This window comes from Pristiophorus japonicus, chromosome 16, assembly GCF_044704955.1.
Source record: "Pristiophorus japonicus isolate sPriJap1 chromosome 16, sPriJap1.hap1, whole genome shotgun sequence".
NCBI lineage: Eukaryota > Metazoa > Chordata > Chondrichthyes > Pristiophoridae > Pristiophorus > Pristiophorus japonicus.
This window is the reverse complement of record NC_091992.1, coordinates 137,359,418-137,384,632: the sequence shown is the minus strand read 5'-3', so window position 1 is coordinate 137,384,632 and position 25,215 is coordinate 137,359,418. Positions and strand designations below refer to the sequence as shown.

The 25,215-nt window shown below is 48.5% G+C and overlaps 1 protein-coding gene and 1 non-coding gene across 2 annotated transcripts; one reads left to right on the top strand and one right to left on the bottom strand.

Annotated features, from left to right (window-relative positions):
- Positions 1–14,649: 14,649 nt before the first annotated feature.
- Positions 14,650–14,722, bottom strand: trnat-ugu (transfer RNA threonine (anticodon UGU)). Its single transcript has one exon. It is a non-coding gene; the product is annotated as a tRNA-Thr (tRNA).
- A 6,327-nt stretch (positions 14,723–21,049) lies between these two features.
- Positions 21,050–21,331, top strand: smim36 (small integral membrane protein 36). The gene has a single exon (XM_070858259.1). It carries the CDS (start codon positions 21,050–21,052, stop codon positions 21,329–21,331), a length of 282 nt encoding a protein of 93 aa, XP_070714360.1.
- The last annotated feature ends 3,884 nt before the right edge of the window (positions 21,332–25,215 follow it).

Sequence of the window (25,215 nt, the reverse complement as noted above, 5' to 3'; positions counted from 1 at the left end):
CGGCACTCCACTCGTCACTGCCCGCTATCCTGAAAAGGACCCGTTTATCCCGACTCTCTGCTTCCGATCTGCCAACCAGTTCTCTATCCACGTCAGTACATTACCCCCAATACCATCCGCTTTGATTGTGCACACCAATCTCTTGTGCGGGACTTGCCAAAAGCTTTTTGAAAGTCCAAATACACCACATCTACTGGTTCTCCCTTGTCCGCTCTGCTAGTTACATCCTCAAAAGATTCCAGAAGATTCATCAAGCATGATTTCCCTTTCATAAATCCATGCTGACTTGGACCGATCCTGTCACTGCTTTCCAAATGCGCTGCTATTTCATCCTTAATGATTGATTCCAACATTTTCCCCACTACAGATGTCAGGCTAACCGGTCTATAATTACCCGTTTTCTCTCTCCCTCCTTTTTTAAAAAGTGGTGTTACATTCGCTGCTCTCAAGTCTGTCATGTTTGTAACTACAATGACCCACGCAGGGTCATCACTTCTGGAGTCCTGTAATAAAGAGCTAAGGTCACAGAGTGGTCTTGTCCCTGGAATGTGCCTCGTGTAGTTTCATGCTGTGGAGTAAGGACTTTGCATTGGCGACGAGAAACGGGAATTCACGACCCACGAGAATGGTCACTGGTAACACAGAGGAATGGTACTGTGTTGGGGAAGACTGGGACGATTTTGTTGAGAGGCTTCAGCAAAGCTTCGTTACTAAAGACTGACTAGGGGATGCAGCGGCTGACAAGTGATGGGCTCATCTCATGATCAGCTGCGGGCCAAAGACTTATGCGCTCAAGAAGGACTTACTGGCACCCGAAAAGCCGTAGGACAAAACCTTTGAAGAGCTCAGCAAATTAATCGGGAAGCACCTCAAACCGGCAAGCAGCATACACATGGCTCAACACAGATTCTACACCCACCGACGTCGTGAAGGACAGAGCATACCGGACTTTGTAGCGGACCTCCGGCGTTTGGCCAGCCTCTGTAAGTTCACAGACGCCTGCAGGGGGGAGATGCTAAGGGACTTCTTCATCAAGGGTATCGGTCAGGCGGGAATTTTTCGCAAGTTAATTGAGACCAAGGACTTGACCTTGGAAGCGGCAGCAATGTTAGCTCAAACTTTCATGGCGGGGGAGGAAGAGACAAAAATGATTTACGTGCGCAATTCTGCCTCTAACGCGCCGATGGATCAGGCAGGCAGGCAGGGGCAGTCCAACATTTAGCAGGCAGCAATAGATCCCAGAGCAGGATCTCAACAGAGACAATGGCAGGCTGAACGGACATTCACGCTATCACAATGGACAACGCGGCTCGGGATGGGGCCATTGACACCCACTAAAAGGGTACTTAAGACCAGTCAAAGGGACAGTCAGTGCGGAATTCCTTGCCATAGTCCCTTTTTCCCCAACAATGGAAACTTTAACTCATGCTGGAGATGTGGGGGAAAACACTCAGCCAGATCTTGCAGATTCCAACATTTTGTCTGCATTTAGCTCGAATGTGTAGAAAACCTGCAACCAGACTAATATATGAGACAGATGAACCAGAAGAGGGTTCGGTGAGGCAGGATGACTTTTGGGGCAAATCGATGGATGCCGAGGTTTAGCGGGTCCATGCGGCGAATATTCACAGTTCATACACCAAAATGCCACCAATGATGATGAGGGTTTTGTTGAACGGTATCCCAGTACGCATGGAGCTGGACACTGGGGCCAGCCAGTCACTCATGGGTGTTCAGCAATTCGAGAAGCCAGTAGACCCAAATTAGAACGTATTGAGACGCAATTAAGGACGTACACCAAGGAAATGGGTTAGTGAACCGGTTGCCACTCTGGATTGTCCCGGGCAATGGTCCCGCACTGTTGGGGAGGAGCTGGTTAGCCGAGATGAACTGGAAATGGGAGGTTGTTCACACAATGTCCTCGATGGAGCGAAGTTCGTGCTCACAGTCCTACAACAATTCGAGTCACTATTTCAACCGGGCATCGGGACTTTCAAAGGCACTAAAGTAGTGATACACATCACCCCGGACACCAGGCCAGTGCACCACAAAGCCAGAGCGGTGCCGTGCGTGATGCAGGAAAAAATTGAGAGCGAATTGGACCAGCTGTTGCGAGAGGGCATCATCTCACCTGTTGAATTCAGCGACGGGGCAAGCCCCATCGTTCCCATTCTAAAAGTGGATGGCTCTGTCAGGATCTGTGGCGACTACAAGGCCACCATCAATCGGGTGTCCCTACAAGGCCAATACCCGCTCCCAAGAGCGGAGGACCTCTTCGCCACACTGGCAAGCGGCAAGCTGTTCACCAAGTTGGACCTCACTTCAGCCTATATGACCCAGGAACTGGCCGACGAATCTAAACTACTGACCACCATCACCACGCACAAGGGACTGTTTGCCTATAACAGGTGCCCATTTGGCATTCGATCAGCGGCCACGATTTTTCAACGTAACATGGAATGCCTACTTAAATCCATTCCGGGAACGATCGTATTCCAGGACGACATCCTCACGGGTCGAGATACCGAGGAACATCTCCACGGAGGAGGTGCTACGCCGACTGGACCGGGTAGGCCTGCGACTTAAGAAGTCTAAATGTGTGTTTTTAGCTCCTGAGGTTGAGTTTCTGGGCAGGAAGGTTGCTGCAGATGGGATTCAGTCCACCAGAGGCGATTCGACGAGCACCCAGGCCCTGCAACACATCGGAGTTGCGTTCATTTCTGCGACTGTTGAACTATTTCGGGAACTTTCTGCCGAACTTGAGCACGTTGTTGGAGCCGCTACACGTGCTCCTGCGTAAGGGTTGCGATTGGTTTTTGGGGGCACTGTCAGGAACGGGCTTTTGATCGGGTGCGAAACCTACTTTGTTCAAACAAGTTGTGACCCTGTACGACCCCTGTAAATGTTTAGTTCTGACTTGTGATGCATCGTCCTCTGGGGTTGGGTGCGTGTTGCAGCAGGGTAATGTGGCTTATGCCTCCAGGTCGCTCTCTCAAGCAGAACGAGGATATGGCATGGTTGAGAAGGAAGCGCTTGCATGTGTATGGTGTAAAAAAAATGCATTAGTACCTCTTCGGTAGGAAGTTTGAATTAGAGACAGACCACAAGCCACTCACATCCCTGTTGTCAGACAGCAAGGCTGTCAATGCCAACGCATCAGCTCGCATACACCGGTGGGCCCTCACGCTAGCTGCTTATGACTACTCCATCCGGCACTGGCCCAGCACTGAAAACTGCGCTGATGCACTCAGCAGGCTCCCACTGGCCACCACTGAGGGGGCAGCTGAGCAAAGCGCTGAGATGGTCATGGCTGTCGATGCCTTTGACAGTGCAGGCTCCCCCATCACAGCCCGCCAGATCAAAATCTGGACAGAGATCCCCCGCTATCCTTGATTAAGAAATGTGTCCTGACTGGGGATTGGGCGCCCGCACACGGAGCATGCCCTGAGGATGTCAGACCGTTCCACAGGCGGATGGATGAGTTCTCCAGCCAAGCCGACTGCCTACTATGGGGCAGCGGGTAGTCATGCCCCAGAAGGGCAGGGAGGCATTCATCAGGGAACTCCACAGCGAGCACCCAGGCATTGTGATGATGAAGGCCATTGCCCGATCACACGTTTGGTGGCCTGGAATTGATTCAGACCTGGAACACAGTGTTCGCAGGTACACGACCTGTGCCCAGCTGGGTAATGCCCCCAGGGAGGCCCCGCTCAGCCCGTGGCCCTGGCCCACCAAGCCATGGTCACTCATTCACGTTGACTACGCGGGCCCGTTCATAGAAACATAGAAACAGAGAAAATAGGTGCAGGAGTAGGCCATTCGGCCCTTCTAGACTGCACCGCCATTCAATGAGTTCATGGCTGAACATGCAACTTCAGTACCCCATTCCTGCTTTCTCGCTATACCCCTTGATCCCCCTAGTAGTAAGGACTTCATCTAACTCCTTTTTGAATATATTTAGTGAATTGGCCTCAACAACTTTCTGTGGTAGAGAATTCCACAGGTTCACCACTCTCTGGGTGAAGAAGTTTTTCCTCATCTCGGTCCTAAATGGCATACCCCTTATCCTTAGACTGTGACCCCTGGTTCTGGACTTCCCCAACATTGGGAACATTCTTCCTGCATCTAACCTGTCTAAACCGTCAGAATTTTAAACGTTTCGATGAGGTCCCCTCTCATTCTTCTGAACTCCAGTGAATACAAGCCCAGTTGATCCAGTCTTTCTTGATAGGTCAGTCCCGCCATCCCGGGAATCAGTCTGGTGAACCTTCGCTGCACTCCCTCAATAGCAAGAATGTCCTTCCTCAAGTTCGGAGACCAAAACTGTACACAATACTCCAGGTGTGGCCTCACCAAGGCCCTGTACAACTGTAGTAACACCTCCCTGCCCCTGTACTCAAATCCCCTCACTATGAAGGCCAACATGCCATTTGCTTTCTTAACCACCTGCTGTACCTGCATGCCAACCTTCAATGACTGATGTACCATGACACCCAGGTCTCGTTGCACCTCCCCTTTTCCTAATCTGTCACCATTCAGATAATAGTCTGTCTCTCTGTTTTTACCACCAAAGTGGATAACCTCACATTTATCCACAGTATACTTCATCTGCCATGCATTTGCCCACTCACCAAACCTATCCAAGTCACTCTGCAGCCTCATAGCATCCTTCTCGCAGCTCACTCTGCCACCCAACTTAGTGTCATCCGCAAATTTGGAGATACTACATTTAATCCCCTCGTCTAAATCATTAATGTACAGTGTAAACAGCTGGGGCCCCAGCACAGAACCTTGCGGTACCCCACTAGTCACTGCCTGCCATTCTGAAAAGTACCCATTTACTCCTACTCTTTGCTTCCTGTCTGACAACCAGTTCTCAATCCATGTCAGCACACTACCCCCAATCCCATGTGCTTTAACTTTGCACATTAATCTCTTGTGTGGGACCTTGTCGAAAGCCTTCTGAAAGTCCAAATATACCACATCAACTGGTTCTCCCTTGTCCACTCTACTGGAAACATCCTCAAAAAATTCCAGAAGATTTGTCAAGCATGATTTCCCTTTCACACATCCATGCTGACTTGGACCTATCATGTCACCTCTTTCCAAATGCGCTGCTATGACATCCTTAATAATTGATTCCATCATTTTACCCACTACTGAGGTCAGGCTGACCAGTCTATAATTCCCTGTTTTCTCTCTCCCTCATTTTTTAAAAAGTGGGGTTACATTGGCTACCCTCGATAGGAACTGATCCAGAGTCAATGGAATGTTGGAAAATGACTGTCAATGCATCCGCTATTTCCAAGGCCACCTCCTTAAGTACTCTGGGATGCAGTCCATCAGGCCCTGGGGACTTATCGGCCTTCAATCCCATCAATTTCTCCAACACAATTTCCCGACTAATAAGGATTTCCCTCAGTTCCTCCTCCTTACTAGATCCTCTGACCCCTTTTATATCCGGAAGGTTGTTTGTGTCCTCCTTAGTGAATACCGAACCAAAGTACTTGTTCAATTGGTCTGCCATTTCTTTGTTCCCCGTTATGACTTCCCCTGATTCTGACTGCAGGGGACCTACGTTTGTCTTTACTAACCTTTTTCTCTTTACATATCTATAGAAACCTTTGCAATCCATCTTAATGTTCCCTGCAAGCTTCTTCTCGTACTCCATTTTCCCTGCCCTAATCAAACCCTTTGTCCTCCTCTGCTGAGTTCTAAATTTCTCCCAGTCCCCGGGTTCGCTGCTATTTCTGGCCAATTTGTATGCCACTTCCTTGGCTTTAATACTATCCCTGATTTCCCTTGATAGCCACGGTTGAGCCACCTTCCCTTTTTTATTTTTACGCCAGACAGGAATGTACAATTGTTGTAGTTCATCCATGCGGTCTCTAAATGTCTGCCATTGCCCATCCACAGTCAACCCCTTAAGTATCATTTGCCAATCTATCCTAGCCAATTCACGCCTCATACCTTCAAAGTTACCCTTCTTTAAGTTCTGGACCATGGTCTCTGAATTAACTGTTTCATTCTCCATCCTAATGCAGAATTCCACCATATTATGGTCACTCTTCCCCAAGGGGCCTCGCACAATGAGATTGCTAATGGGGAAGATGTTCCTCATTGTAGTAGATGCGTACTCGAAATGGATCGAGTGCATCATCCTGAATTCATGCACGTTATCCACCACCGTGGAAAGCCTACGTGCGATCTTTGCAACCCATGGCTTGCCGGATATCCTGGTTACTGACAATGGCCCGTGTTTCACGAGCTATGAATTCTGGGAGTTTATGTCGAGCAATGGCATCAACCACGACAGGACTGCGCCGTTCAAGCCGGCCTCCAATGGCCAGGCGGAACGTGCGGTCCAAATCATTAAGCAAGGTATGCTCAGGATTCAAGGACCCTCCCTACAATGCCGCCTATCGCGCCTCCTGCTGGCCTATTGATCCCGCCCGCAGTCGCTCATGGGAGTCCCGCCCACAGAACTACTCATGAAACGGACACTCAAAACTCGGTTGTCCCTCATCCACCCAATCCTGACCGACATAGTTGAAGGCAAGCGCAAGTCACAAAACGAGTACCATGACCATAATTCAAGGGGGGGATGTATGGAAATAAATGATCCTGTATTCGTCCTCAATCACGCCATGGGGCCCAAATGGCTTGAGGGTACTGTAATTGGCAAAGAGGGGAATAGGATCATTGTGGTAAAACTCAACAATGGTCAGACATGCTGTAAGCATCTGGACCAAGTAAAAAAAAAGGTTCAGCATCGACACGGAGGAACCTGAAGAAGACCATGAGATGGCGCTCAGCGAACGTGCAACAAGAGCAATCGGAAGAATGCACAGTCCCTGAGGTCAGACCGGACAGGCCGGAATCACCACAGGTGACAGACACTCACATCAGTGTCCAACAACCAGAGCACCAACTGCGGTGCTCCACGAGGGAGCATGTGCGGGAAGTATATCCGCATCAAGCTCCTGACGGACCGCATTGCGGCACTGGAGCTGCGGGTGGATTCACTCTGGAGCATCCACGATGCTGAGAATGATGTGAATAGCACGTTTAGCGAGTTGGTCTCACCGCAGGTAAAGGGTACACAGCCAGATAGTAAATGGGTGACCAACAGGAAGAGCAGTGCAAGGAAGGTAGTGCAGGGGTCCCCTGCGGTCATCCCCCTGCAAAACAGATACACCGCTTTGGGTACTGTTGATGGGGATGACTCTTCAGGGGGGAGCAGCAGCAGCCAAGTTCATGGCACCGTGGCTGGCTCTGCTGCACAGGAGGACAGGAAAAAGAGTGGGAGAGCAATAGTGATAGGGGATTTGATTGTCAGGGGAATAGATAGGCATTTCTGTGGCCGCAACCGAGACTCCAGGATGGTATGTTGCCTCCCTGGTGCAAGGGTCAAGGATGTCTCGGAGTGGGTGCAGGACATTCTGAAAAGGGAGGGAGAACAGCCAGTTGTCGTGGTGCACATTGGTACCAACCATATAGGTAAAGAAACGGGATGAGGTCCTCCGAGACGAATTTAAGGAGCTAGGAGCTAAATTAAAAAGTCGGACCTCAAAAGTAGTAATCTCAGGATTGCTACCAGTGCCACGTGCTAGTCAGAGTAGGAATCGCAGGATAGCTCAGATGAATACGTGGTTTGAGCAGTGGTGCAGAGGGGAGGGATTCAAATTCCTGGGACATTGGAACCGGTTTTGGGGGAGGTGGGACCAGTACAAACCGGACGGTCTGCACCTGGGCAGGATCGGAACTAATGTCCGACGGGGAGTGTTTGCTTGCGCTGTTTGGGAGGAGTTAAACTAACATGGCAGGGGGATGGGAACCTATGCAGGGAGACAGAGGGGAATAAAATGGAGACAGAAGCAAAAGATAGAAAGGAGAATAGTAAAAGTGGAGGGCAGAGAAACCCAAGGCAAAAAACAAAAAGAGCCACTTTACAGCAGAATTCTAAAGGGTCAAAGTGTGTTAAAAAGACAAGCCTGAAGGCTCTGTCCCTCAATGCTAGGAGTATTCGGAATAAGGTGGACGAATTAACTGCGCAGATAGCAGTTAACGGATACGATGTGATTGGCATCACGGAGACATGGCTCCAGGGTGACCAAGGCTGGGAACTTAACATCCAGGGGTATTCAGCATTTAGGAAGGATAGACAAAAAGGAAAAGGAGGCGGGGTGGCGTTGCTGGTTAAAGAGGAAATTAATGCAATAGTAAGGAAGGACATTAGCCTGGATGATGTGGAATCGATATGGGTGGAGCTACGGAATACCAAAGGGCAGAAAACACTAGTGGGAGTTGTGTACAGGCCACCACAGAGTAGTAGTGAGGTTGGGGACAGCATCAAACAACAAATAAGGGATGTGTGCAATAAAGGTACAGCAGTAATCATGGGTGACTTTAATCTACATATTGATTGGGCTAACCTAACTGGTAGCAATGCGGTGGAGGAGGATTTCCAGGAGTGTATTAGGGATGGATTTCTGGACCAATATGTCGAGGAACCAACCAGAGAGCTGGACATCCTAGACTGGGTGATGTGTTATGAGAAGGGACTAATTCGCAATCTTGTTGTGCGAGGCCCCTTGGGAAAGAGTGACCATAATATGGTAGAATTCTTTATTAAGATGGAGAGTGACAAAATTAATTCAGAAACTAGGGTCCTGAACTTAAGGAAAGGTAACTTTAATGGTATGAGGCGCGAATTGGCTAGATTAGACTGGCAAATGATACTTAAAGGGTTGATGGCGGATAGGCAATGGCAAACCTTTAAAGATCACATGGACGAACTTCAACAATTGTACATCCCTGTCTGGAGTAAAAATAAAACGGGGAAGGTGGCTCAACCGTGGCTAACAAGGGAAATTAAGGATAGTGTTAAATCCAAGGAAGAGGCAGATAAATTGGCCAGAAAAAGTAGCAAACTGGAGGACTGGGAGAAATTTAGAATACAGCAGAGGAGGACAAAGGGTTTAATTAAGAGGGGAAAATAGAGTATGAGAGGAAGCTTGCTGGGAAACATAGAAAATGACTGCAAAAGCTTCTATAGGTATGTGAAGAGAAAAAGATTATTGAAGACCAGCGTTGGTCCCTTGCAGTCGGATTCAGGTGAATTTATAATGGGGAACAAAGAAATGGCAGACCAATTGAACAAGTACTTTGGTTCTGTCTTCACAAAGGAAGACACAAATAACCTTCCCGATGTACTAGAGGTCCGAAGGACGAGTGAGAGGGAGGAACTGAAGGCTATCCTTATTGGGCGGGAAATTGTGTTAGGGAAATTAACGGGGTTGAAGGCCGATAAATCCCCAGGGCCTGATAGTCTACATCCCAGAGTACTTAAGGAAGTGGCCCTAGAAATAGTGAATGCATTGGTGATCATTTTCCAACAGTCTATCGACTCTGGATCATTTCCTATGGACTGGATGGTTGCTAATGTAACACCACTTTTTAAAAAAGGAGGGAGAGAGAAAACGGGTAATTAATTACAGACCTGTTAGCCTGACATCGGTGGTGGGGAAAATGTTAGAATCGATCATTAAGAATGAAATCACAGCGCATTTGAAGAGCAGTGATAGGATTGGTCCAAGTCAGCATGGATTTATGAAAGGGAAATCATGCTTGACAAATCTTCTAGAATTTTTTGAGGTTGTAACTGCTAGAGTGGACAAGGGAGAACCAGTGGATGTGGTGTATTTGGACTTTCAAAAGGCTTTTGACAAGGTCCCACACAAGAGATTGGTGTGCAAAATCAAAGCGCATGGTATTGGGGGTAATGCACTAATGTGGATAGAGAACTGGTTGGCAGACAGGAAGCAGAGAGTCGGGATTAACAGGTCCTTTTCAGAATGGCAGGCAGTGACTAGTGGAGTGCTGCAGGGCTCAGTGTTGGGACCCCAGCTCTTTACAATATATATTAATGATTTAGATGATGGAATTGAGTGTAATATCTCCATGTTTGCAGATGACACTAAACTTAGTGGCGGTGTGATCTGTGAGGAGGACACTAAGAGGCTGCAGGGTGACTTGGACAGGTTAGGCGAGTGGGCAAATACATGGCAGATGCAGTATAATGTGGATAAATGTGAGGTTATCCACTTTGGGGGCAAAAACACGAAGGCAGAATATTATCTGAATGGCAGAAGATTAGGAAAAGGGGAGGTGCAGCGAGACCTGGGTGTCATGGTTCATCAGTCATTGAAAGTTGGCATGCAGGTAGAGCAGGCGGTGAAGAAGGCAAATGGTATGTTGGCCTTCATAGCAAGGGGATTTGAGTATAGGAGCAGGGAAGTCTTGCTGCAGTTGTACAGGGCCTTGGTGAGGCCTCACCTGGAATATTGTGTTCAGTTTTGGTCTCCTAATCTGAGGAAGAACGTTCTGGCTATTGAGGGAGTGCAGCGAAGGTTCACCAGACTGATTCCAGGGATGGCTGGACTGTCATATGAGGAGAGACTGGATCAAATGGGCCTTTATTCACTGGAGTTTAGAAGGATGAGAGGAGATCTCATAGAAACATATAAGATTCTGACTGGACTAGACAGGCTAGATGCGGGAAGAATGTTCCCGATGTTGGGGAAGTCCAGAACCAGGGGACACAGTCTTAGGATAAGGGGCAGGCCATTTAGGACTGAGTTGAGGAGAAACTTCTTCACTCAGAGAGTTGTTAACCTGTGAAATTCCCTGCCACAGAGAGTTGGTGATGCCAGTTAATTGGATATATTCAAGAGGGAGTTAGATATGGCTCTTACAGTTAAGGGGATCAAGGGATATGGAGAGAAAGCAGGAAAGGGGAACTGAAAGAATGATCAGCCATGATCTTATTGAATGGCGGTGCAGGCTCGAAGGACCGAATGGCCTACTCCTGCACCTATTTTCTATGTTTCTATGTTTCTATGTCTGATCGGATTGTCGGGCATGGTGGGTTCATCCTCATGGTTGACAGCGAGGTCGATTGCTGGTTGGGTGTGTGGCTGGATCATAGATGCTAAAGTCTTCTTCAAACTGTTCTTGGTTTTCAGTGAGCCGCAGTTTGGTCTGATCCAAGTGCTTTCTGCACATTTGCCCATTCAACAGTTTAACAACAAACACTCTATTCCCCTCCACTGACTAAAACAGTGCCAGCAATCCATTTGGGACCATGACCGTAATTGAGAACAAATACAGGATCATTAACTTCAATGTCACGCGATACAGCCGCGCGATCGTGGTAAGCGTTATGCCGGTGATGCCGGGTTTCTGCATGATCATTGAGATCCGGGTGGACTAAGGAGAGCCTGGTTTTGAGTGCTCTCTTCATTAACAATTCTGCAGGGGGAACCCCAGTGAGCGAGTGGGGGCGCGTCCGGTAGCTGAGCAGGACCCGAGATAACCGGGTCTGCAAGGAGCCGTCCATTACGCGTTTCAAGCTCTGCTTGATGGTTTGGACTGCCCATTCTGCTTGACCATTGGATGCGAGCTTAAACGGCGCAGACCTGACATGCTTAATGCCATTGCGGGTCATAAACTCGTTGAATTCCGAGCTGGTGAAACACGGTCCATTGTCACTAACAAGGACGTCGGGCAAACCATTGGTGGCAAACATGGCCCAGAGACTTTCAATGGTGGCAGTGGATGTACATGATGACATTATTATACATTCAATCCATTTAGAGTAAGCGTCCACTAGAAACATCTTTCCTAGAAAAGGGCCAGCAAAATCTACGTGGACCCTGGATCATGGTTTGGAGGGCCATGACTACAGGCTCAGTGGGGCCTCCCTGGGTGCGTTGCTCAACTGTGAGAAAGTGTTACATTGGTGTACGCATGACTCCAATTCCGAGTCAATGCCGGGGCACCAAACGTGCGACCTGGCGATAGCCTTCATCATGACTATGCCTGGGTGGGTACTGTGTAGGTGTATAAACGTTTCCCTGGCTTTTTTTGGCAAAACCACGTGATTACCCCATAGGAGACAATCCGATTGGATGGACAATTCATCTTTACGTCGGTGGAACGGCTTAATTTCATCCTGCATTTCCCCGGGAACCGCTGTGGATATCTGAACGGAATATATGGAATTAAGGACAGTAAAGTAAACGGGATATATGAAAATGTATAAGCCATGGAAGAATAGCTGGGAGAATGTCAGATTGCAAATAGTGCAACATCAGCATAGCTAACAGTCTGTCTCAAGGTTTCAAGTCACTAATCCTGTCAATAATATATAATTGTAACATGAAATACATCTGCAGAATTGCAAGGTCTCAGTTAATAGTCACACCATTAGATTGAAACATTTAGAGGCAATACTTGAGCTTTCAAGAAGAACATCTCATATAGATTGACTAATGAGTGGCTGAGTTAGACTGTCAATCCATTTGTATTTTGTTATCTGATTTCAAAACTGTATAACTGTTAACGCTTTACGATGTAATTTTACCTATCCGTAGGGAGTGTGTACGCTCTATCCAGAGATTATATCTTCTGTCTGATAGGTCTTACTGGCCGGTAATAAAGATTGCTTTGTTCAAAGCACAAGAGGTATTCGACTCAGTAATTTTACTGAACCAGATTGAGGTAAAAGAATCCAGGAATTTACATCGCCAACCAGCTCCCATTAAGGATGCAGCTTTTTACTAGTGATAGCACAGGGTCTTGGCTAGTCCAGGTTCTGATCTGGCGAGCCGTGATGGGTGACCCCCTCGGTCTCAAAAGCATCCATTACCAGAAGCAAGTCTGCGGGTTGCGCCATTTCCACCCCGGTGGTGGGCAATGGTAGTCGACTGAGGGCATCAGCACAGTTCTCAGTGCCTGGTCTGTGACGGATTACATAGTCGTACGCAGACAATGTTAGTGCCCATCTTTGGATGCAGGGCGAAGCATTGGTGTTGATGCCTTTGCTTTCTGAGAGCAGTGAAGTAAGTGGTTTGTGATCGGTTTCAAGCTCGAACCGGAGACCAAATAGGTATTGGTGCATTTTCTTAACCCTGTATACACATGCTAACACTTCTTTCTCAACCATACTGCAGGCTCTTTCAGCCTTGGATAAACTTCTGGATGCGTATGCAACCGGTTGCAGTTTGCTTGACACATTTGCTTGCTGTAACATACAACCGACCCTGTACGACGACGCATCACAAGCTAGTACTAAACGTTTACATGGCTCATTCAATACAAGTAACTTGTTAGAGCATAGCAGGTTTCTGGCCTTATTAAAGGCAGTCTCTTGAGATTTACCCCAAACCCAGTCATCACCTTTGCGTAGCATTAAATGCAAGGGTTTCAGCAAAGTGCTTAACCCCGGTAGAAAGTTACCAAAATACTTGAGGAGTCCCAGGAACGAACGCAGCTCCATCACATTCTGTGGTCTGGGTGTATTCTTGATGGCCTCCGTCTTGGAGTCCGTGGGTCTGATGCTGTCTGCCGCAATCTTTCTCCCCAGAAATTCGACCTCTGGCGCCAGGAAAACACACTTGGAGCATTTCAGCCTGAGTCCCATTCTGTCCAGTCGCTTTAGAACCTCTTCCAGGTTGTGCGAGTGTTCGGTGGTGTTGCGATCAGTGATCAAGATGTCATCTTGGAACACCACGGTGCATAGAACCGATTTCAGTAGACTCTCCATGTTCCTCTGGAAGGTGGCCGCAGCCGAGCGAATCACAAAAGGGCATCTGTGGTATATCAACAGTCCTTTGTGCGTGTTGATGCACGTCAATTTCTTTGAAGGTTCAGCCAGTTCCTGTGTCATGTAAGCAGAGTTTAGATCCAGCTTGGTGAACGACTTTCCCCCTGCTAACGTTGCGAATAGGTCCTCCGCTTTAGGTAGTGGGTACTGGTCCTGTAACGAGACGTGGTTGTTCGTTACCTTGTAGTCCCCGCAGATTCTGACCATCGCTCTTTAGCACCGGCACGATTGGACTGGCCCACTCACTGAACTCGACTGGCAATATGATTCCCTCTCATTGAAGTCTGTCCAGCTCGATCTCGACTTTCTCTCACATCATATATGGGACTGCTTGGGCCTTGTGATGAATGGGTCGTGCCCCAGGAACAAGATGGATCTCCACCTTGGCGACTGTGAAGTTGCCAAGTTGCCAATGCCTGGCTCAAATAACGCCGGGAATTTGTTTAGCACTGGGCGCATGAGGCATCATCCACCGAAGACAGTGCTTTGATGTCGTCCCAGTTCCATCGGATCTTTCCGAGCCAGCTTCTGCCGAACAGCATTGGGCCATCGCCTAGTACAGTCCATAGTGGTAAATCACAGAAACATAGAAAATAGGTGCAGGAGTAGGCCATTCGGCCCTTCTAGCCTGCACCGCCATTCAATGAGTTCATGGCTGAACATGCAACTTCAGTACCCCATTCCTGCTTTCTCGCCATACCCCTTGATCCCCCTAGTTGTAAGGACTTCATCTAACTCCTTTTTGAATATATTTAGTGAATTGGCCTCAACAACTTTCAGTGGTAGAGAAAGTGTATGGGGTACACACCTTCACCACCAAAAGCCCAGGTTCACCACTCTCTGGGTGAAGAAGTTTCTCCTCATCTCGGTCCTAAATGGCTTACCCCTAAGAAGGAGGCTGTAGCTCCAGGGTCAGTCTCAGAGCTGTTTAATATTCATAATTAAACCCTTTGTTAATTGATGGTGAGCTAATTTTGAGTAGGCCCCAGTGAGATTTGAACTCATGACTGCTGGTTTACAAGACCAGTGCTCTAACCCTTGAGCTATGGAACCAGGAATCATGCACCATTCCTGTTATGTATGGAGAAAGAGTCAGACTGAACACTGTGAGCTCAAAGTAAAGTATGACCTTAGTCTTTTATTGCAGGTCTCCAGAGTGCCTCTCCAACCTGTGAGGCCTCCTTAAATATCTGTGCTCCCAAGGGATTATGGGATCCCTTGGGACTCCAGGGGATGAGTCCCCTGGTGGCTGTACAGAGTAAATACAAGTTTACATATATAACAATTCCGTCGTACGATACTTTCACTGCCGCACTGCCAATAACATGTATGAGTTCTTTGGTGTAAGTGCGCAGCGTTGTGTGAATCAGGCTCAGTTTTGGCCTCTCTGCCTTGTTGCCCCAGTTTCTCAAAAGCCTTCTGGCTCATGATTGATTGACTCACCCCCGTGTCCAATTCCATGGAGACTGGAATGCCATTAAGTTTAACTTTTAACATTATCAGAGGGCTTTTGGTGGTGAAGGTGTGTACCCCATACACTTCCTCTTCATCCCCCGGTTGAGTAGCCTCTCCTGCTCGTTCAGCGTGATCTGCGCTGGATCGGATGTCCTCTAGTGACTGCCACGTGATGAGTCAGAGGTCATTTGCACATTCGCTGGAAGTGCCCCATTGTTCCACAGCCCTTGCACAACATTGATGGGCTCTATGACTGCCCCCGCAGCGCCAACATGGTGTTAATGGATACGCATTCACACCCCACAGCGGCCTCTGAGTCACCCTAGGCCTGGTCTCTGCGGTCATGTGGGCCCTACCATGTACAGTTCTGCTTGCTGAAGGCATTAGTTTATGCACAGTACTTGCCAGTGAGCTTCGATGCTGTGAAGATATCTGTTTCGTGTTGTCGCTCATGGATATGAAAGCTTGAGCTATCGTGATGGCCTTGCTCAGATCTAGGGATTTGGCAGACAGCAGTTTGTGAAGAATGACCTCGTGGCCAATTCCAAGCACGAAAAAGTCCCACAACATTTCCCCCAAAGATCCTGCAAATTCGTACTGTCCTGCAAGGCGTCTTAGGTCGGCGTCAAAACTCATCCCGTTCTGGCCCTCGGAGCGATGGTGCGTGTAAAAGCGATACCTGGCTATTAAGATGCTCTCCTTTGGTTTGAGGTGTTCCCGAACCAGCGTGCCCAGCTCTGTGTAAGTCTTGTCCGTTGGTTTGACCGGTGCCAGCAGATTTTTGAGGAGGCCATATATCGAAGACATACGGTGAGGAGAATCGCCCTGCGCTTGACCGCCGTCTCAGCCGTGTCCAGCTCATTGGCCACGAAGTACTGGTCGAGACGCTCAACGAAGGCTTCCCTATCATCACCCTCAACAAATCTCTCAAGAATACTAACGGCAGGTGGGGAGTTTGACTGGGGCGGTACACCTGTCACACTGTAACGCAGGTGTCCTAAGACGAGCTCAGGGAGGACAGAAACCTCCCGTGGAGCAAAAGTTTGTGATTTGTAACTCATCGCCAGTTCAAAATAACTCCACAAGACTGTTGTAAGCTCAAACCATTGTGACCTTGGTTTCTTTAATGTAACTCCAGAGTGAGGCAGCAGCATGGTGTATTGCCTTTTATACCTGCTTGCCCCAGGGTGCACTGATGACCCTTAGGTTTCCCCTGGTGGCAAGTCTTCCTCATTGGTGAGGTTAGCATACATAACAGTAACCTCCTCAAAAAATTCAATCAAGTTAGTGAGACATGACCTTCCATTAACAAATCCATGCTGACTGTCCTTGATTAATCCAGGCCTTTCTGAATGAAACCCCTCCCTCAACACCCTGGGTCCAAGTTTCCACATGATTTGTGCCTGATTTTTAGGAGCAACTGGTGGAGAACGGACTATCTTAGAAATCGCAATTCTCCACATTTTTTTTTCTGCAGTTCTAGTCAGATAGAACAGTTCTACTTTGGAACAGAATTTTTTCTTCAAAAGGGGGCGTGTCTGGCCACTGACGCATGATTTGAAAGTTTCCACAGTGAAAACGTACTCCAAACTAACTTAGAATGGAGCAAGTGAAGATTTTTGTAGAACTGAAAAAACCTGTTCTACACATTAAAAAATCAGGCGCAGGTTACAAATTAGGCGTCCAGAACGAGGTGGGGGGGGGAAGGGAAGTCATTAAATTCTATAATAAATCCTTATTTATACTTCTACAAATATTATACAAATAAATCCAACCTGAATAAACATTTATAAGCAAAGAAAAGATTAAATAAACCATCTTCCTACCTGTGTGAAAGTGCTTCAGGCACGGAGAATTCTGCAGTCAGCCTGAGGCGCCCGTTCTTTCCCGCGGAGGGGGAGGGAGGAGGCGCCCGTTCTTCCCGCGGAGGGGGAGGGAGGAGGCGCCTGTTCTTCCCGCGGAGGGGGAGGGAGGAGGCGCCTGTTCTTCCCGCGGAGGGGGAGGGAGGAGGCGCCCGTTCTTTCCCGCGGGGGGGGGGGAGGGGGGAGGAGGCGCCCGTTCTTCCCGCGGGGGGGGGGAGGGGGGAGGAGGCGCCCGTTCTTCCCGCGGGGGGGGGGTAGGAGGCACCCGTTCTTCCCGCGGGGGGGGGGGAGGAGGCGCCCGTTCTTTCCCGCGGGGGGGGGGGAGGGGGGAGGAGGCGCCCGTTCTTCCCGCGGGGGGGGGGAGGGGGGAGGAGGCGCCCGTTCTTCCCGCGGGGGGGGGGTAGGAGGCACCCGTTCTTCCCGCGGGGGGAGGGGAGGAGACAGTGAGAAGGCTGCAAGTGCTGATGGCAATGTGCTTTTATTAAAAAATGTTCAAAAATTAAACAGCTACAAAGAACTACAAAAATGGCCGAATGCCAATGTTTTTTTCATACTGCGCGTGCGCGAACGCTCCAACACGCCGGCAGGAAAAAAAACTATTTAAATAGTACCCGCCCCCTCCCACTTACAAAATCGGCGCGAGTGTCGGCTCCGCCCCCCCCTGGGCGCCGCGCCAAACAGACAAGGAGCTGCAGGGCTCTCCAGAATTTTTTCCGGCGCCATTTTAAGCGCGAAAAACGGGCGCCCAGTTCGGAGGGGCGCCCGTTTTTTATCGTGTGGAAACTTGGGCCCCCTGTCTTACTAACTGTACCTCAATGATGTTAATCCAGCTCCCGCACACTGTCACTCAGTAACCCCTCTCCCCCAGCGCCCTGTGTTACTGACTGTATCTGTACTGATGTTAATCCAGCTCCCTCACACTGTCACTCAGTAACCCCTCTCCCCCAGCACCCTGTGTTACTGACTGTATCTCTACTGATGTTAATCCAGCTCACTCACACTGTCACTTAGTAACCCCTCTCCCCCAGCGCCCTGTGTTACTGACTGTATCTCTACTGATGTTAATGCAGCTCCCTCACAGTCACTCAGTAACCACTCTCCCCCAGAGCCCTGTGTTACTGACTGTATCTCTACTGATGTTAATGCAGCTCCCTCACACTGTCACTCAGTAACCCCTCTCCCCCAGCACCCTGTGTTGCTGACTGTATCTGTACTGATGTTAATCCAGCTCCCTCACACTGTCACTCAGTAACCCCTCTCCCCCAGCGCCCTGTGTTACTGACTATATCTGTACTGATGTTAATCCAGCTCTCTCACACTGTCACTCAGTAACCCCTCTCCCCCAGCACCCTGTGTTACTGACTGTATCTCTACTGATGTTAACCCTGATTCCCTATTGTGCTCATTTGGGTGTAGGCACACTGTTAAGGCAGTTTTCAGGGAACTTAAATTTACATCTAGCATATGCTGTACCTGCCCTGCATCAAGATCCACGTGCAGCCTTGGACAATGTGGACCACTTTCCATACCTCGGGAATCTATTATCAGCAAGGACAGACATCGTCGACGAGGTTCAACACCGCCTGCAGTGCACCAGTGCAGCCTTCGGCCGCCTGAGGAAGAGAGTGTTCGAAGATCAGGCCCTCAAATCTGGCACCAAGCTTTTGGTCTACAGGGCTGTAGTGATACCCGCCCTGCTGTATGGCTCAGAGATGTGGACCATATACAGTAGACACCTCAAATCACTGGCGAAATACCACCAACGATAACTCTGCAAGATCCTGCAAATCTCCTAGGACACACCAATGTCAATGTTCTCGATCAGGCCAACATCACCAGCATCGAAGCACTGACCACACTTGACCAGCTCCATTGGGCGGACCACATTGTTCGCATGCCCGACACAAGATTTCCAAAGCAAGCGCTCTACATGGCAAGCGAGCCCCAGGTGAGCAGAGGAAACATTTCAAGGACACCCTCAAAGCCTCCCTGATTAAATGCAACATCCCCATCGACACCTGGGAGTCCCTGGCCCAAGACTGCCCTAAGTGGAGGAAAAGCATCCGGGAGGGCACTGAGCACCTCGAGTCTCGTCGCCGAGAGCATGCAGAAACCAAGCGCAGGCAGCGGAAGGAGCATGACTCCCCAACCACCCTTTCCTTCAACCACTGTCTGTCCCACCTGCGACAGAGACTGTAATTTCCATATTGGACTGTTCAGTCACCTGAGAACTCACTTTTAGAGTGGAAGCAAGTCTTCCTCGATTCCGAGGGACTGCCTATGATGTGAGTGTTTGATGGGACAGAGCAGAGGGAGCTTTACTCTGTATCTAACCCCGTGCTGTACCTGCCCTGGGAGTGTTTGATGGGACAGTGTAGAGGGAGCTTTACTCTGTATCTAACCCGAGCTATACCTGCCCCAGGAGTGTTTATGGGACAGTGTAGAAGGAGCTTTACTCTGTATCTAACGCCCTGCCCCTGCCCAAGGAGTGTTTGATGGGACAGTGTAGAGGGAGCTTTACTGTGTATCTAACCTCCTGTTCCTGCCCTGAGAGTGTTTGATGGGACAGTGTAGAGGGAGCTTTACTCTGTATCTAATAGTAATCTATATTACTGTTACACAACCAATAATACTATTAAATTACCAGTATTACTGTAAAACAATCATTATGGTTAAGCAACCAGTATTACTATTAACCAACTACATGACAACCAGCATTACTGCATCACTACCAGAAACAATCCTATCTGCTGCATCAAAATGAATAACAAAAAGCAGCAAGCACCCATGGCATTCTAAAATTGAAATAACCTATAAAATGGGGAATAAGAATATATGTCTAGTCCTTACTGGAAATAGAGTGCAGTGAATCTGTGGTCTACAGCAAGAAGCAGAGTGAGCAGAAATGCCACTCCATGAATACTGTTATGTCAGCGGAGTTAAAGCTTTTTATAAAGTAGGAATTGTATTAGCTATTATACTGAATCCATGACTTGCCTGGTTCCTTGTTACTGTAACATGGGAATATCTTGTTACGTGGTCTAGAGCCTTCAATTAATTTCCTGGCTAGTTAACTCCATGGTGTATTTTAGATGTAAAAGAGCTCCTGACATATGCTCTGTCTTAGCGCTCTCCTGATAGACAAACATAGATGGGTTATCCTATGTTTCCAGTGATTGTCGAATAAATTTGGGGACTCTGAATATTTTCTGCTCACCCCTATACCCTCTCTCCACAAGCCTCGCTCAGTGTAGTGGGACAGGATACTCCTGTGAGAGGAGGTATTTCTTTCTAATTATCACAGACTGGTTTGAGAATCTTGTGCCATTTCCCAGCTCTCTTCCCCATGGGAGTCATTAACATGTTGACTGAGTTGGAAAAGTGGAGACATCTGGAGGATAGAATTGATTTACAGGCTTGCCCAGTAAGTAACTGAGCCGTACAGTTCAGTAAGCAGTCAGTGCTCACTACCCAGGCTCACATGAGAATCATGGTAACCAAGGCCCATGGAAAGGACCTGAGCAAGACTATAAATCCCCCTCTACACTGCCTTGCTCCTCCTCTTCCTTCAACGTTTCCTATTGCTCCTTCTCCTTACTCTCCTATCACTCCCACTCCTCATACTGCTCATCAAAACCAAACATTGCCTCAGTAAGCTGCCAGTAACCAAAGATCAGAGAACTTGCGCCTCCCATTTGTTCAGCAGTAATACATCGCCTAAGATACTATCAAACAAATGGCCACAATCTCCTTAATGATGGCTGATGCACTCTCTCTGGATTACACTATGATTATGATTGTTTGAAATCCATCTATCCGATGTTTGCTGACTTTTCAGCCCAAATCAATCAGATTTCTGTTTGCTGATGGTATGCTAGATGGAAGGGATTTAAGTTATTAAACTGAGCAGTTTTAAGCCCTTCTGTTCAAGCGCTGAATCAGAGATTAATGATGTTTTATCACAAAGCCAGCCTACTCTCTTTAGCTTTTGTAAATGCAGCGACTTCTCAGACCCAGTGGTTACCATGTTCTAGCACTGAGCACTGAAACACAGGGGGAATAGATGGAGCTTTACCTGGAGATAGACCCTGTAACTTTGAACCTGATTATACTTGTGGCAAGTTATGTGATTCTGCTCTTAGTTTTCCTTATTTCATGCATTTTGTATGACTGCAGAGGTAAGGACCCCAGTAAGGAGTATGGCCCCGAGATGGACCAACCCATCCAGTCTCCAATCCAGTTAGTCGTGATGCAAAACACAGTGGATGCTCGCTGCAGCGACAACAAACCCACCATCACAGAGCATAAGAAAGAGTTACCAGGGGCCCGAAGCACTTTGGTCTAGAAGAGAGCTGTAGCGAGTCGGAAGTCAGTCGCCACTCTGCATCGCACTTTGATGATGATCAACTTCCATTTTAACATCCCGTGGCTGTCCAGGTGAGTTTGTGATGCAGTCTGAAATTTTGAAAGATAGAAAACTTACATTTATATTGCAACTTTTTGCATCTCAAAGCACTTCTCATAAAGTGAATTACTTTGAAATGCAAATTTGGCAGCAATTTTTGCATTGTAAGAGCTCACAGACAGCAATGAAATGAATGGCTGGTTAATCGTTTTTTGTCGCGTTGACTGAAGGAGGAACATTGGTCGGGAGTACAGGAGAACTCGGGGTTGTCGGGCTGGAGGGGGTTACAGAGATAGGGAGGGGTGTAGGGACAGGAGGAGATTATAGAGATAGGGAGGGTGTAGGATGGGAGGAGGTTACAGAGATAGGGAGGGGTGTCGGGGCTGGAGGAGATTACGGGGATAGGGAGGGGTGTACGGGCTGGAGAAGGTCACAGTGTTAGGAAGGAGTGTAGGGGCTGGAGGAGTTTACAGAGATAGGGAGGGGTGTAGGGTGGGAGGAGGTTACAGAGATAGGGAGGGATGTAGAGTGGGAGGGTGTTACAGAGATAGGGAGGGTGTAGGGGCTTGAGGAGTTTACAGAGATAGGGAGGGGTGTAGGGTGGGAGGGGGTTACAGAGATAGGGAGGGTTGTAGGGGCTGGAGGAGTTTACAGAGATAGGGAGGGTTGTAGGGGCTGGAGGAGGTTACAGATATAGGGAGTGGTGTAGGGACTGGAGGAGGTTACAGAGATAGGGAGGGTTGTAGGGCCTGGAGCAGATTACAGAGATAGGGAGGGGTGTAGGGGCTGGAGCAGGTTACAGAGATAGGGAGGTGTGTAGGGGCTGGAGGAGGTTACAGAGATAGGGAGGGGTGTAGGGTTGGAGGAGGTTACAGAGATAAGGAGGGGTGTAGGGTTGGAGGAGATTACAGAGATAGGGATGGGGTGTAGTGACTGGAGGGGGTTACAGTGATAGGGAGTGATGTCGGGCTGGATGAGGTTACAGAGATAGGGAGGGGTGTAGGGCTGGAGGAGGTTACATCGAAAGGGAGGGGTGTAGGGGCTGGAGGAGGTTACAGAAATAGGGAAGGGTGTAGGGGCTGGAGAATGTCACAGAGATAGGGAGGGGTGTAGGGGCTGGAGGAGGTTACAGAGATAGGGAGGGGTGTAGGGGTTGGAGGGGTTTACAGAGATAGGGAGGGGTGTAGGGGCTGGAGGAGGCTACAGAGATAGGGAGGGTATAGGGGGCTGGAGGAGGTTACAGAGATAGGGAGTGGTGTAGGGACTGGAGGAGGTTACAGAGATAGGGAGGGTTGTAGGGCCTGGAGCAGATTACAGAGATAGGGAGGGGTGTAGGGGCTGGAGCAGGTTACAGAGAAAGGGAGGTGTGTAGGGGCTGGAGGAGGTTACAGAGATAGGGAGGGGTGTAGGGTTGGAGGAGGTTACAGAGATAAGGAGGGGTGTAGGGTTGGAGGAGATTACAGAGATAGGGATGGGGTGTAGTGACTGGAGAGGGTTACAGTGATAGGGAGTGATTTCGGGCTGGATGAGGTTACAGGGATAGGGAGGGGTGTAGGGCTGGAGGAGGTTACATCGAAAGGGAGGGGTGTAGGGGCTGGAGGAGGTTACAGAAATAGGGAAGGGTGTAGGGGCTGGAGAATGTCACAGAGATAGGGAGGGCTGTAGGGGCTGGAGGAGGTTACAGAGATAGGGAGGGGTGTAGGGGCTGGAGTGGGTTACAGAGATAGGGAGGTAACAAGCAATAAAAGGGATTAAAACACAAAGATGAGAATTTAACAGTTGAAGTGTCGCGGGACAGAGTATCTCAGCAATGTTGTGAGTTTTTTTTTATTCATTCAAGGGATGTGAGCATCGCTGGCAAAGCCAGCCTTTATTGCCCATCCCTATTTGCCCTTGAGAAGGTGGTGGTGAGCCGCCTTCTTGAACCGCTTCAATCCTCATGGTGAAGGTGCTCACACAGTGCTATTAAGTAGGGAGTTCCAGGACTTTGATTCAGCGACAATGAAGGAACGACGATATATTTCCAAGTCAGAATGGTGTGTGTCTTGGAGGGATGGGTGAACAGGACTTTACGTGGGATATGATATGGGTAGCAGAGTTTTGGATGAGCTTAAGTTTACAGAGGATTGCGGATGGGATACCAGACGAGGGATCGAGACTTAAGATGACAAAGGTATGGATGAAGGTTTCACCAATAGATGGGCTGAGGTAGGAGCAGAGGCAGGCAATGTTACATAGGTGGAAGGAGGTAGTCATTTTGATGGAGAGTATATGGAGTCTGAAGTTCAGCTCAATGGGTCGCCGAGATTGGAAACATCCTGGTTCAGTCTCAGACAGTGGTCGGGGAAAGGGATGAAGTCAGTAGCAAAGGTTGTAGGGTGAAGAACGATGGTTTCTGTCTGTGTTTAGCTGGAGGAAGTTATGCCTCATTGAGGACTGATAGCACTGTTGTTGTGGAGGGTTGAGAGAGGCAGTGGAGAGGTAAATAAAGCTGGGTGTCATCAGCGTAAATATCAAAGCTGGTCATGGATCTGCCGCTGATGTTACCAAGGGGCAGCATATACATGTGGAAGAGGAGAGAGACAAGGATGGATCCTTTGAAGACTCTGAAGGTGAGTGCAAGGGTAGAAAGAGAAGCCATTGCTAGAGATGCTCTGGTTACAGTTGGATAAGTAAGAATGTAACCAAGTGAGGCCAGTCCCACCGTGCTGTTCAACAGAGGAGAATGGTTAGAGCAAAATCGTTGAGGAGGATGGTTGGAGGAGGATAGTGTGGTCAATTGTGTCAGAAACCACAGAGAATTCAAAGTATGGTGAGGAATAAATCACCACAGTCACAGAGAATACCATTTATGATTTTGGTTCAAGGCACTTTGGTACTGCTCAAGAAGCAGTAACCTTATTATGGGATTCAAACAGCGAGATGCAGGAGAGAGCAGCGCAGATTTGGTAGGCAACAACAAGTTCAAGGACTTTGGAGAGGAAATTGGATTTGCGTTAAGATAGGGTCGAGGGTGTTTTTTTAACATGGGAGAAGACATGATGACAGAAGTTTTGAAAGGGACAGTGCCAGAGAAGGAATCATTTACAATGTCGACTAGCATGGGAGCCAGAAAGGGAAGTAGGGTGTTCAGGAATTTCGTGAGAATTTTCCGCTGTTCCCTCATCAAGTTTTCTCACCTCCTTTCCTGAAGGTGCTGATTGTTTCTGGGTTCATGTATTTTAATGTGCGAGTCTAAACAGTGAGTGAGTGATGGGACTGTTATATATGCAGACTATAGATATACTCTCTGTGTACTCACTGTATAGTTGCATAAGATGGAGGCTTGTTACCTGATGTACTATCAATAAGGTTTACACTGTGTATATACTATGCTGGCACCACTAAAGGGTGCAACTGGTGGAGACCGGTGTTTCCTGCCCCTGTGGCAGAGGCTATCCACCAGAGGGCACTACGGTGGGAGACCTGAGGGTCACCTGTATCGGTGTGCAGGGCCCAGTATAAAAGGCTGCCCACCATGCTTGTACTTCACTCTGGAGTTACAAATAAAGGACCAAGGTCGTTACAGTTTGAGTACAACACATTGCCTCGTGGAGTCATTCATAAGTGCATTACAGACATAACAGGGACAGTGTTGAGGAAGCTTTACTCTGTATCTAACCCCTGTACCTGCCCTGGGAGTGTTTGATGGGACAGTGTTGAGGGAGCTTTACTCTGTATCTAACCCCTGTACCTGCCCTGGGAGTGTTTGATGGGACAATGTAGAGGGAGCTTTACTCTGTATCTAACCCCGTGCTGTACCTGCCCTGGGAGTGTTTGATGGG